Source organism: Mustela erminea, chromosome 16 (genome assembly GCF_009829155.1).
Source record: "Mustela erminea isolate mMusErm1 chromosome 16, mMusErm1.Pri, whole genome shotgun sequence".
Taxonomy (NCBI): Eukaryota; Metazoa; Chordata; class Mammalia; order Carnivora; family Mustelidae; genus Mustela; species Mustela erminea.
The window spans coordinates 25228448-25243340 of NC_045629.1; the positions used below are offsets into that span (position 1 = coordinate 25228448).

Here is a 14893-nt window from a genome sequence, read left to right on the forward strand (position 1 = left end):
TTGGCTTTCTTTTTCCTGCTAGATGAGTTAGAGTTTATTGGCATGGCAAGCCTTACAAGGCCCCTTTCTGTTTGTTTTTGTTTGTTTGTTTTTCATATACAACCTTATCCCTAAGCTTACCCTCTCCTGCCCACATACATGGTACTTTCTAGCAACACAGAATTTCATCCTGATCCTCAAATATTAAAAGCTTTTTCATGCCTGTCTCTTGCTTCAATTTTGAATTCCCCTCTTTTTGTTGTCTCAAGGCAGCTCCTTACTTGCCTTTCAGGGCCTTGCTCAAAGATCCCCTATGTTTTACTGAGCTCTGATCAGTTGTCACTTCTGTGCTCCTACAGCATTGAGTCACGTTTCTATAAAAGGACTTCTCTTGGATGGTAACATACCTATTTATCTTTATGTATTTCTCACTAGACTGAGAATCTTTCAAAGTTTCTTAATTAGCTGTGTATCCTTGGTACTTAGTTCAAGTACCAAGTGTATATTAGAATTTGCAATGCACTAGACCCAGAGAATAAAATTAGAGACAAAATGAAGATCAAGAACCAAGCAAATCTCAAGACCACCCTGGAGCAAATAGAATCAGGACAAGTAAAGCATCAGATTCACCAGTATCAGGACAAAAATCAGCAGGACACAGGCGAACAAGGGTAGAATCAGAAATGTGATTGTAAAATCAGACAATAGGAAAGATGAAACCTTCATATTATCAATGGTAAATGAAATAAAAACTTTGATAAAGCTTATAAACTATTTTGAGGCAATAAGAATTATAGACAGGAAACAGGAACTGAGGCAAACATTACATAATTTGTTGCTAAAATGTATAGACTTAAATGCTAAAGAAGTTGAGATGGAAGCCTCAAGGAGGGGTGAGTATTGTGCAGGCCCTTGAAGGATAGTTATGATTTTTACAGTTGGACGAAGAGGAAATGTCATTTTAGGATAGAAGAATAGTTCCAGTGAAGGCACAAAGGTGTAAATGGTTATGCTGTGTTTGTGGAAGCTAAGTTTAACTTGGGGCGGGACTTGTTAAAAAGTTCAGTTGGAGGCTGGTGGGGAGGGCAAGAAATTAAATTTAAATCCATGGAAATAAAGAGACATGGGAGAGTTTTTGAAAGAGTGACATGAATGCCTGGTTACAACATTAACTCTGCTTAACTTTACGTTTGTGAAAGCTTGATTTAATATCTGGTAAGTACATCTGGGCAAAATTATCCATGTTGTAATGGACTCTGTATGTCCTGATGTTACCAGGGTTTCTTTCCAAAGATACTTTGTATAAATTGAAATATGACTGGATTATGTAGTAAGTATTGACCTTGTGAAAAGTTTCTTTTGTTTACATTCTTACATATTTTTTCTTTTTTTAAAGTGTTAGTGACAAACAGTCTGCAACTGACTTCTCAGGGAGTACAGTGTCCTTGTTGAGGTGAAGTAAATGGACATTTTTCTTTTCTTGTCTTTAAGATTTTTGATTGAAGTACTTCCTGCAGACCTAGATGTTTTATAATAACTGTCATGTTGATGGTGTAATTTAGAGAATGCTGTAGGTGCCCGCTTTTCTCAACAGATATTCAAGACCTTCATGTGTCTTGAAATTCCAAACTATGGAGACCTGCCTCTGGGATCCTGAGTTGTTACACATTGTTTCCACAAGGCCATTATTGGCATACATGTATAGGGAGTGCTTGAACTTAAAGCAGATGTTTAATAAACTCCTACTGTGTCCTAGAAACAAGGTTATGTTGCCAGGGGTTTGGGGGCAGTTACATTTCTGATGTATATCTCAAATTCTAATTTTATGAAATTACTTGAAACACTGTGTTTAATCTACTAGAAATTTTGTGACAGACAATATAACATGGCTCAGAGAACAAAAGGTCTACATCAATGATTTTAGAGATAGAGCAGTTAGGATGCTGAATAGGAACCATAGTGGGAGGTTTTGATTTAGTGTGGGGGGGGGAGTCATTCGATATGAGGAATTGAGAGGTCAGGATTATATGTGGGTTATCCACAAGAACATGGAAATAACATGATAAAACCATCACTTGAGTGTAGAAAAAGATCCATGAATGATGAAAAGTGTTTGCAAGGGTCTGAATAACTCTGAAGTATGGTAGATGATGGTACACATTAGTAGAATGAATCCACAAGGGCTAAGATTTCTTATGGAGGCAGGATCCTGAAAGTGGCATTTGTTAGGAAATGGAAAGTATAGACACCCACCTCTGGGACCCTGTGTTCAAAGAAGGTAGAGGCCGGTCTACTTGAGCCAGCCACAGAGAAATATTCTCTGTAAAGGAAATTTTAGGCAAAGCGAAGAGGTAGGAGAACTGGTGAAGAGTTTGAGAATGGCATTCCAAAGAGCACAGTAGAAAGTTTTGGGAGGAAGGGAACGGATTAGTAGGTTTCATGCATGGGTACTTAGGTAATGATACAGATTTTAGGTGGTGACAAAATCATTTCCTAAGTTTAGGTGAACTAATTTTTTCATCTAAACTGGCTCCTTTATAGAATTGGAATAATACCAACTTTGCAGGGTTGTCAAAATTTTGCCACACAGTTTCCAAACAACCTTCATTTCAAAAACACTCCTTTTGGAAGCTGTGAAGATAAGTGATACCTATCATTATGTGTAAAGGAATTTTAGAATTTAGGAGAGAATGAAAGTTAATAGCTGATAGTCTGAGGATTTTTTTTTTTTCTTCACCTATCTAATTAGAAGGCCAAATGAATCTTGATTTCTAAGTACCTGAGATGGAGAAAATAAGTGATGGGAGGAGAGGGAAGCCAGACAACAGAAGTTTTAAGAGGCCAAAAGTTAAGATGGAGCACTCAGAGCACCAGAGGAAACAGGCCAAAGTAGAAGAAGGTCCTGAAATAGAGATTAAGACAAGTCAGCTAGCTTCTTTCATTGCTTTTCTACTCTTTGTGGAACTAATCCCATGCTTTTTTGTTCAATTTAGGTGTCACAAGAAGCTCATTCTATCTAAGTCAAAACACGGAAGCCAACAACAGGATTTTAGAAGGGAAGAAGAAAGAATGGAAATTCTTCAAAGTGAGTACTCATAGTACAGTTTTAGAAGTAGAGAATTGATGTGTCCTTGAAAGTGGTCCAGCCCTTGCTGTCCCTACTACAACACCCAGAGACACTTCAGAAAGCCAAAGCACAAAGGATTAAATGCCATACCTTCATAGAGTTAGAAAGTTATTACTTAGTTTAGAAAGTTAGCTATTCTGATTGCCTAACTTAGAGTACTTATGCTATGATGGTACACTGCTTCTCTACCTTAACTTTATTCAGCAACTTGAAATATTTACTTAATCTGAAACATACCATGGTTATCATGATAGTTATGTTCTGTAAAGTTACTGTGGTTGGTGAATACTAAACATTACTGGGGAATTACAGGGTTAGATTCCTTTCAGCCTCTTGTCACCACTTTTGTCAGCTGATAAATACATACCCTTGTTCAGTGTGTTTCTGTGTTTCTGTTTAAAGATACTAATATATAATGTTGATTCATTAACCTTGAATTTGTGGTCAAGTAGCAGTGTAACTCATGCCTAGATGAAGCTTTCTAACACACATTTTTTTTTTCTGTTGGGAACATCTTAGTGTTCTTTCACTTAGGAACAGCATCTCCACAATACATCTTGGGGCCATTTTAAAAAGCTGTAGTACCCCAAAACACAAATTGTTGCATTAAGTAGAATCTAAAAAAGACAGTTATTTATAACATTGCTAAAACATGAAGGCAAAGCATTACTTTGCTTAAGCTTAGCTGGGAGCACACATATCAGGTGAGATAATTTTTTTTTACAGCGATCACAAGTAGGCAGAGAGGCAAGCGGAGAGGGGGAAGCAGGCTCCCTGCTGAGCAGAGAGCCGGATGTGGGGCTCGATCCCAGGACCCTGGGATCATGACCTGAGCGGAAGACAGAGGCTTAACCCACTGAGCCACCCAGGCGTCCCCTTTTTTATTTGCTCTGTTCATGTCCACCAGTGACCACAAAAGCACAATATACAAAAGTGTATTGATATTAGAGTACAGATTATTAGCAGGGAAGTAAATTCACAAATACAGAATCCATGAATAATGACGATTGACTGTGGAATCTAGCTACCCTCCTTATTGGATTTAGAATTTATTCTTATAAAAGACATTGCTTGATTTAAAAAACATGCAACAGTAACCAACAAAAAAAATCCTTAAAAGTAGTCCATAGGGGCACCTGGGTGGCTCAGACGGTTGGGCACCTGCATTCGGCTCGGATCATGATTCCAGGGTCCCGGAATCTAGCCCCATGTCGGGCTCCCAGCTTAGTGGGGAGTCTGCTTCTGCCTCTGCCTCCCCTTCTTGTGCTCTGTCTCTCTCTCTCTCTCTCAAATGAATAGATAAAAAAATCTTTTAAAAAGTCCATAATTGTTTTAAATTACAAATCTTTAAAAAAATATTTATTTATTTGTCACAGAGAGAGAGAGCACGCACAAGCAGAGTGGCAGGCAGAGGCAGAGAGAGAAGCAGGCTCCCTGCTGAGCAAGGAGCCCGATGTGGGACTTGATCCCAGAACCCTGGGATCGTGACTGAGCTGAAGGCAATGGCTTAATCGACTGAGCCACCCAGGCGTCCCTTAAATTACGATTTGATTGTAAGTTTCTCCTTGGTATGTATTCAGTCAGCAAATGTTTACAGAACCTACACTACATTCTAGATACTGTGTGAATGAATGAATGAACAAGTACATGCATGCAAGGATTTTTTTTAAACTTCATTGATCCACACCTAGCAGCTTGTGGTCAATATGAAAATAATAGATGCACCAGCTTGATGACAGGGACATAGTAGGGCTGCAATAAGTATTAATTGAATACATTCATAATTGATGGCTGGTGACAGGGCCAGTATTAACTAGTATTTGTAAATTAAAGCTCTAAAACATTTACATCCATAGATACTGTTGTCTTCATTTTAAAAATGGTAAAGTTAAACTCAAATAACTGCTTCATGTTGTTATTCCAAAATTGTGTCTGCATCTATTACTGCAAAATGGCTAGGAATCATAATTCTAAGCTAAAATAATTTGGGGATTCTGAACTTTTAATTTCATAATACAAAATTCAAAGAAGTAGAAGCACATTTTTTTAGATTCTAAGTAGTTGATTAGTAGTTAAACTCTAAGAACTGTAACCTCATTACAGACTGGTTTGACAGTGACTGTGGATATTGAGCCTAGAAGATCCTGAGTTTTAGTACATTTTTCAGCTTTTTGTTAGATGTTAGTAATATATGCGTACACATTTTTCTTTTTTATTTCTAGTTTGCTTAAAAGGTATGCAGTATCCTCTCTCTTCATAGAGGATATTAGTTTTGTTTATGCTGAATTTTTTCAGATTTGTAAAATTGCCATGTACTTTTAAAAAATCAGGTGATTCAGAGAACTTGAAAGAAAGAAAATCAACTAAATTCTTTCTGTGCAGAAAAAACTTACCAGCATTCAGTGAAATGATGTGTAAACTCATTTAATCTTCAACAACCTTACAAGTACCTTTTTTTAAAAAATTCATCCCCATTTTACGGGTGAAGCCACTACAAAAAGAAATTAAGTAAAATATACTTGGTCACAGAAATAGTGAACCAAACCAGAATTTGCAGTTAACCTTCTTGGGGTGCCTGGGTGGCTCAGTGAGTTAAGCAACTGCCTTCGGCTTAGGTCATGATTTCAAGATCCTGGAATCAAGCCCCATGTTGGGGCTCCCTGCTGAGTGGGAGCCTGCTTCTCCACATCTGCTGCTCCCCCTACCTGTGCACTCTCTCTCTTTCTCTCTCAAATAAATAAATCTAAAAAAGAAAAAAAAATTGACCTTTTTTAAGTAAGCTCTATGCCCGACATGGGGCTTGAAGTCACAACCCCAAGATCAAGAGGTTCATGCTCTGCCAGCTGAACTGGCCAGGCAAAATCGGACACTGACTGCAATGCCTGTGCTTTTAATTGCTGGACTAGACTATGTCAGTGGAAAAATAGTCAAAAATTCAGAAAAATGTGATTAGATTACATGTTACTTTAAAACACATTAACATTTTGAATTTCATGTAAATGCTATTTCATAAGAAGTATTTCAATAATCTGTATGGTTCCTCCAAAATGAAGGGATATAGAATTTGAAATGCTTCAAGAGGTTGAATCAGGTTGCCTCTGTAATCTTAAATTTAAATTTTAGACTGTTGAAGGACTTCATCTAAAAAGGGTGGTATTATGGTGCACCTGGGTGGCTCAGTGGGTTAATCCTCTGCCTTCGGCTCAGGTCATGATCTCGGGGTCCTGGGATCGGGCCCCGCATCGGGCTCTCTGCTCGGCGGGGGGCCTGCTTCCTCCTCTCTGTCTCCTTTCTGTCTGTGTCTCTGCCTACTTGTGATCTCTGTCAAATAAATAAATAAAATCTTTTAAAAAAAAATTAAAATAAATAAATAAATTAAAAGGGTGGTATTAGCCAGCAACAACAAAAACTTCTCCCACTAATTCCCAGTTTTTCAATGACTTGAAATTAATAATTGAATTAATTTTTAAATTATTTTGTATGATAAAAGTTTGTAGAATTCTCTTCTCTAGCCATAATTTCCAAAGGAGTTTAATCTATTTAAACTGATTTATTGCTGATTACCAATCCTTTGACCGTCATGTCCTCATTCTATACCTCTTGTTCTGCTACATTTTTTTAAAAAGATGGGATTATAAGTACTATATTTCTAAATATTTACATCACTGAGAAGCTCTGCTCTTCTTTTTTCTCTTTGGGGTGAGAAAGGGAATTTACTGCCTCGTACTCATAATTTCAGAGGTACGTTAGCTAGCGACAAGTGTGGCTGGCTGGATCCAGCTACTCAAGCATTTTTGTCAGACCTGGTTCCTCTGTGTCCCTCAGCTCCACTTTTCTCTGTGATGGCTTCCCTTCCGGGAAGACTCTCTTCAAGTGGCAACCCCTGACAGATACTCCTGTCATCACTGAAGTGGAAGATGTTCTTTTCTTTTTTTTTTTAAATTGAAGTATAGTTGACACACAATGTTGCGTTGGTTGTGTGTGTTTAGTGTAATAATTGGACAGCTCTATGTATTATGCTGTGCTTACTCCAACGGTAGATACCATCTGTCTCCATACTTCATTATTACAATAAAAAAAACCACTGACATAGGGACTATGCTGTACCTTGAGTGTGTACTGTTTTTTGCTTAAAGGGAAATTTAGCTAAACGTAATATTCTTCAGAGATACTTTTCTTAAAACTTTGCAGATACCGATCCATTTTTTGACTTTATAAGTGCTGCTATGGACAAGTCTAATGTCAGCCTTTCTTCCCTCTTTGTATGTGAGTTGCCTATTATTCATAGATTCCCAGATCTTTTTTAATATGTGCATTTAATGCTATAAACTCCCCTTTAATTACTGCTTTAGTTTCATCCCACAGATTTTGAGATGTTGTTTATTCATTTAGTCCAAAATATTTTTTTCATTTCCTTAAGACTTTCTCTCTGACTTCTGGGCTATTTAGAAGCTGTCTGTTTAATTTCCAAATAATTAAGGGTATTTCAGATATCTTTCTTTTAGTGCTTTCCAATTTAATTCTGTTTGGGACTGAGAATATACTTTGTAGGATTCTTTTTTTAATTTAAGATTTGTTTTCTAGTACATGGCAGGGTCTGTGTTGGTGAGTGTTGATGTGCACTTGAATGTGAATTCTGCTGTAAAATATCAGGTCAAGTCGATTCATAGTGCTGTTCAGATTTTGTGTGTGCTTGCCTATTTTTGCCTGTTCGTTCCACCAATTACTGAGAGACAATATTAAAACCTGTAATTATGAATTTCGTTATTAATTATTAATCTGTGCTAATTTGTTAATTTCCTTTTCTGCCTTTTTAGTCTTCTAGCACCTGTTTAAACAATTTGCAGTATGAAAATCTCTGTTTTTAACTAGTGTGGTTTCCATTTTCCTGACTAGAGCCTGACCAGCACATATGGTCTGTTCCTGCAACAATGCCAGATTGTCTAAATTACTGTAGTTTCATAATAACTCAGTATTTGGTTGGGAAATTCCCTTCATTTTACTGTTCTTCAGGAATATCTTGACAGTTCTTGGTGTTTTAATCTTCCATGTTGTCAGGGAAAACCTGCTGCCACTCCACAGGTGTCAGAAGTAGCCAATACGACTTAACGAGTCAGAGCAAAACAGTTTATTACAGCACAAGTAGCATGGTATCAGCATAATTGTGCTGGATTCTTTATTCCAAGTCCCACAGGCAGTGCAGTGGCCCCAGATCGATGCTGTGCAGGCAGATAGGTTGTACTGTAACTGAGAAACTTGGTGCCAGGGGCCTGCCTCTTTTGGAGTAAGCAGCAAAACAGGATTGCAAAATGGGATAGCAAACAGCCAGTCCCCTCCCCACGAGAGGGTAGTTACATGGTGGTCAGGCTTTGGTTCCTTTGACCTACTTGGGTGCCTATTTGACTACAAAAACTGTTTAGTATCAGGAAACAAATAAACCTTGTACATTCAGCAAAAACTGCAGGGATGCTCAGGGCTGGTGGTGAACTACTCATAACACATACAATTTTAGAATAATGTTAAGTTCTACAAAAAGCCCTGTTGAAATTTTCATTTGAAAGTGCATTTTAACAGTAAATACTTTTGGAAAGAACAAACACAATTATTATATATTGGTATTAATTATAGACTTTATATTATTATATTGTCTTCCTATGCACGAACAGAAGCACGTTACTCTATTTAGTTTGTCATATATTTTCTTAAAATGTGTAGTGTATATATATATATATATATATATATATATATACACACACATATATGATGGAGGTTTTTATTTTACTACATAGAGATCTTGACCACTGCTAGATTTATCCCTAAGAATATTATATATTTTGTTAGTATTGTAAATATTATTTTTGATTGTTTCAAATATTTTAACTATTGCTAATGAACAAATACTGTTGAGCTTTGTTTATTGATCTTCTATCCAGCCATCTAAACTCTTTAATTCTGTTTGTAGATTCTTTAAGATTTTTTATATAAACAGGTTTTTTTTTCAGTTAACAGTTCTCTTTTCAGTTAGTATACATCTTGTCTTACTAAACTGACTATAACTAAGAAAGAAGAAATGAAGGAAGGGCTGTAGTTCTTAAACTAGGTTAAATATTCCTTAAATATTATCTTAAGAAAATTTCAACAATCCTTTAAGATAAAATACTATTCCGTTTTTTAACAGATGATGAAAAAGGACAAGTTCTGGGAGGTTGAGATAACTTGTTTAAAGACATAAAAGAATCAGCATTCAATATCCACTGTTTTCAGAAACTGATCTTTGCATTGTACTCTGCTGCTTCCAGATTCAAAGGGGAAAAAATTAAGCAGATAGAGTTCTTTTTATTTAAAATAGCTAAGTACTAGATAGAATTTCATGGTAACCTTTAAAAATATCCCCCTTTTTATTTTAATGTGAAGCAATTTTTGATGATTTTTTCTACTTCTAGGTGAAAGAATGAAAAGACTTAGGAGACAAGCTGCTGAAAATAAGAGACGACATGTTTTGAATAGTCAGCCAGGAACTTCTAAAAAACCACAATCTAGGAAAAAACAGGTATTTATTATATTTAAATAAGACTTAATGGACATTAATTCAATTATTTCAAATTATTTCTGCTCAACCATGGAAGATCTTTTTTTTTTTTTAAAGATTTTATTTATTTATTTGACAGAGAGAGATCACAAGTAGGCAGAGAGGCAGGCAGAGAGAGAGGAAGGGAAACAGGCTCCCTGCTGAGCAGAGAGCCCGATGTGAGACTCGATCCCAGGACCCTGAGATCATGACCTGAGCCAAAGGCAGCGGCTTAACCCACTGAGCCACCCAGGCGCCCCAACCATGGAAGATTTTGAATGTAAAATGTTTCCACTTCACCATCTTTGATTTTGCCATGTTGAATTAATTGGCCAATCCTAAGTTCAAAAAAAAAAAAAAAATACTTCACTTGTATTTTTTAAACAGCCCTAAGTTGGATTTTGATAATGACATTTATTTAGAATTATTGTGATACTATCATAAGGTCTATTTATCAATGTAAAGTGGGACTTAAATCCACATTATAAGCTTTTATATTCGTATCTTCCTAATCGGGATCCTATTTATTTATTTATTTATTTTTAAAAAGATTTTATTTATTTATTTGACATAGAGAGAGAGAAATCACAAGCCAAGCAGAGAGCCCATGCAGGGCTTGATCCCAAGACCTTGAGATCATGACCCGAGCCGAAGGCATGGGCTTAACCCACTGAGCTATCTGGGCGCCCCTGGGGATCCAATTTAAATATGGTCCTTTTGTGCTTTAAAAAAAGAAGAAACCATTTGATAGGGAATTTTTCTATTCAGAAAGTTAAGATGGGTCAATTTTAGGACTCACTTCATTTCTGCACTCAGTGATCATAGTCCTATGCCATCTGTCCAGTGCCTCAAACCATTGTTTCTTGTATTTTATCTGATTTTCTAGTTTTTTTATAGCAAGTGAATAAATCTAGTCCTTTTTATCATAGCTAGAAGTTGAAGGTGATCTAGTACTTTTTTCTTATTCTCCTCTATTTAAATGAGATTTTCTTTTACCCCTTTGAAAAGCTATTTGTTAATAGTTCATGTTGAGACACAGGCTAGGGTCAAATTCCAGGTTACTGGGAATATCTTTTGTGTCTGAAGTGAACATAGCAAGCAATTCCTACTTCATGAGCTTTTGTATTGTATCAGATATCATCTGTGCACTCTATTAAAGGTAATTCATTCATATTTGAACAAGAAAAACTGTCATATATATGTAATTTGCATGAACCAAGGACTACTTTTTAAAATTGAACAAAACTGTAGCAGCTTCTTACACAACAGAAATTCTTAACTTGGGGACTATAAAAGTGATATTTTAAGGTTAGTGTAAGTGGCCTCTGAAATGTTATGTGAGGTTGTGTATGTCTTCACTGGTCTGTGAAATGGATCCATAGGTTTTATTATTCTCAAAGACTTATGTGACCCCAAAGATTAATAACCCACTGCTGAAGTACTTTTAATCGGTAAATCCATCTCTCTCTTTTTTAAACTCCTCACCCACACACGGAAAATTTACATCTCCTTTGATTTTGCATCAGTGTCAAGCAGTGAATTGAAATTTGTAGGAGTGGTGACTGATGAGAGAAGTGGCTGGGCTGGTCACTGCAGACTGCCACTGGAGGATGTCCTCTTGGTCTTTGTCTAGAGATCAGTTAGCCATGTGCACCATGCACTCAAGACAGCCCGGTTGCCAAGACATGGCACCTCAGACAAACTTCTGCAAGGGGTTTAATTATGGTCAGTGCCAGTTTTATGGTATTGAGCTGTACACGAGAGTTTTCATCTCAGGTTTGTCTTCTTGAAGCTACCTTGAGTTCTTTTTAATAGTGCATCAGACAACTGAGTTCAAATTTTTTAATTGTAGTGAAATATACGTAACAAAAGTTACACTTAACTGTATTAAAGTGTATATAGTTCAGTAGCATTAAACACATTCATATTGTTTTGCCATTACCATCATCCATCCACAGAACACTTTTCAACTTGAAAAACAAAAGCTATATCCATTAGGGGCACCTGGGTGGCTCAGTCATTAAGCATCTGCCTTCAGCTCAGGTCACGATCCCAGGGTGCTGGGATTGAGTTCCCATGGGGCTCCCTGCTTGGCGTCCCTCTCCCGCTCCCACTGCTTGTGTTCCTTCTCTCACTGTGTCTCTCTGTCAAATAAATAAATAAAATCTTTAAAAACAAAAAACAAAAAACAAAGCTATAGTCATTAAACCCTGACTCCCTCTTAGCCTCTCTCCCATGCCTCTGGCAACCACCATTCTACTTTCTGTCTCCAAGTTTGACTGTTTTATGTACCTCCCCTGCAAGTGGAATCCTGCAATAATGTCCTTTTGTGTTTGACTTCCTTCATTTAGCCTAATGTCCTCAGGTTTCCTCCATGTTACAGTATGTGTCACAATTAACTTACTTTTTAAGGATAAATGATATCACTATATTTATATACCACATTTTGTTTATCCATCCATCCATCAGCAGATAACTTGGATTGCTTCCAGCTTTTGCCTCCTTACCAACATGTGTTGGTAACACATGTTACCAACGTGTGTACAGATTTCTCTTCAAGTCCCTGTTTTCAGTTCTTCTAGAATATACCACAAGTAGAATTACCAGATCACGTAATAATTTTATTTAATTTTTTTTGAGGGACTACCATTCTGCTTTCCACAGTGGTCACAAGTTTTTCATTTCTTCCCACAGTGCGTAAGAGTTACAGTTTCCCCACAGCCTTACCAGTACTTAGTATTTTTCTGTGGTATTTGTTTTTTTGTTTTTTGGGGGGGGGGGGTTTGATGATAGATGTGAAAATGGGTGTGAGGTAGTGTTTTGTGGTTTTGATTTGCATTTCCCTAATGGTTAGTGATGTTAAGCATCTTTTCATGTACTTATTGGCCGTTTGTGGATCTTTGGAGAAATGTCTATAAAGTTCTTTGCTCCTTTTTAAACTTTTTTATAGCTTTGTAACATAATAACAAAATTTTTCTTAATCCTTCTTAAGTGTATGGTTCAGTGGCATTAAATGCATTCACATTGTTTATGCAACCAGTTTCTGACTTTTTCATATTGTGAATCTAAAACTCTACCATTAAACAGTTTCTCATTCTCCCTTCTTCCCATCCCCTGGCATCCACTATTTTACTTTGTTTCTGTGAGTTTGACTATTCTAGATACCTCATGTAAGCGAAATCCTTACACTATCTTTTCATGACTTGATGAATGGATTTTTAAAGAAAATAGGAAATTCAGCTGGGGAAGTTAATCCTAGTCTTGACACAGTACATAATCACTCAGATAGTCATTTGCTCCTTAAGCATGTCAGCAAAAGGGGTAGGTTAGTTGGTCACTTGTAGCAAAAGCCAGCTATCAATAATTTTTTTCCTATGTATGGTACTAATTTGATTTTTTAAAAATTTTTAGCCATTTTCTCCAAAAGAAAACAGTATGTTTTGAATTAATCTTTTTTAGTTGCATTTTTAAGAATTTGTTTTCGGGAAAATTTGAGGTTTATGGCTGTGTATACTTTACCTAACATAGACCTGGGTTTTTACTGGGTTCATTAGTAAAATAATAAATATTTAAATATTAAAAATTAAAATTAAATATTAAGTATTAAATATTCATAAGTTCTATTTAGAGTTACATGGGAAGTACTAGTACTAAGCAGTACTAGTCTGGGGATGCCTGGGTGGCTCAATCAGTTGAGCGTCTGACTCTTGGTTTTGGCTCAGGTCATGAACTCAGGGTTGTGGGATCCAGATGAGCTCTGGGTTGGGCTCCCTGCTCAGCGGGGAGTCTGCTTCTCTCCCTCTGCCTCTTCTTGTGAGCATGTACTCTATCCATCTCTCTCTTTCTCTTTCTTTCCAGAATTAAATCTTTTTTTAAAAGGGCGAAGGGAGAATAGCAGTTTGATAACAATTGTAGGAAAGCATGCCAGGAGACAATGTAGGCTTAAAGTCTGATGAATTGGGTTGGATTAGCTCTGTCACTCTGTAGCTATCTGATCTGGAGCAGCTGAGCTATTCTGTGCTTATGTGAAATGAACAGTAATAGTAAGGACCCTGAGAAATCTTATAAACATAAGCTTTTGCAGAAATCTAAGAAATACATATGTAAGTTCTTCCATCCTTAAGAAACTAATATTTTTTTGATTAAAAACAGTTGGATTGGGGCACCTGGGTGGCTCAGTCGATTAGGTGTCTGCCTTTGGTTCGGGTCATGATTGCAGGGTCCTAGGATCGAGCCCAGCATTGGGCTCCTTCCTCAGCAGGAATCTGCTTCTCCCTCTCCCTCTGCCTGCCACTCGCCTTGCTTGTGCTCACTCTCTCAGTCAAATAAATAAATAAAATGTTAAAAAAAAAAAAAGTTGGATTTATAGTAAGTATGTTTTTTAAAGAATTGTTTCTGTGAATAACTGTTCTGCATTTTATCAAAAGGCATGGCTTTGGGAAGAAGACAAGAATCTGAGATCCGGTGTGAGGAAATACGGAGAAGGAAACTGGTCTAAAATATTATTACATTATAAGTTCAACAACCGAACAGGCGTCATGTTGAAAGACAGATGGAGGACTATGAAGAAGCTAAAACTCATTTGCTCAGACAGTGAAGACTAAATGTTTTTGTAAAAGCTTGGTAAAAGGACAGTTAAATATTTTGGTCACTGCCTTTTGTTTGAAAGTTGGTGGTCATTGATGTATCTTAAAATTTTTGTCTAAAGCATTACAGTATCATTATAGTATCACTTTGACTAATGCGAAGACTTACGCTATAAGAGTAAGGTGAAATGCCATCATTGCATTCTTTAAGAATCTTTTTTCCTTTAATGAAATATAAATTTGTTGAACCCTGGTGCTTTGAGTAACCCTGTCCTCAAATCCTATTCCGATTAAAAGAAAGTTGAAAAAATATATTTATTCCCATTAACCTATTCTGTGTTTGTAGGCTCACTTCATCTTTGTAACACACATTCAAGTGAAGTTTCTCTACGACTTGATTTAGGGCCTTAATATATTAGTTACTAATACATTTGTATATAGAATGATGCCTGTACAAAAGTAATCCATGAGTTGTAACATACTTAAATTTTCCTTTCAGTTGTTTCATATAGAGGAGGTAACTTAAAAATAGTAATACCCATAGGAGGAAAAGGTTTGTACTATTATCAAGAACAGCTTCATGTCTCATTAGGCACATTTAACTTTGTTCCAGTGTTAAAACTTTGATAAACA

General features: G+C 36.6%; 1 protein-coding gene across 2 annotated transcripts in view; it reads left to right on the plus strand.

Annotated features, from left to right (window-relative positions):
- The window catches only part of TERF1 (telomeric repeat binding factor 1), a 33127-nt gene extending 18745 nt beyond the window's left edge, over positions 1-14382 (plus strand). Inside the window, exons 7-10 of one of the 2 annotated variants that reach the window (XM_032316272.1) lie at positions 1376-1432; positions 2973-3064; positions 9550-9656; positions 14102-14382. In XM_032316272.1, the coding sequence (XP_032172163.1) occupies positions 1376-1432; positions 2973-3064; positions 9550-9656; positions 14102-14278 (433 nt within the window). In that variant the 3' untranslated portion in view covers positions 14279-14382. The remainder of the gene's footprint in view (positions 1-1375; positions 1433-2972; positions 3065-9549; positions 9657-14101) is intronic. The other variant, XM_032316273.1, reaches the window with a different exon arrangement.
- The last annotated feature ends 511 nt before the right edge of the window (positions 14383-14893 follow it).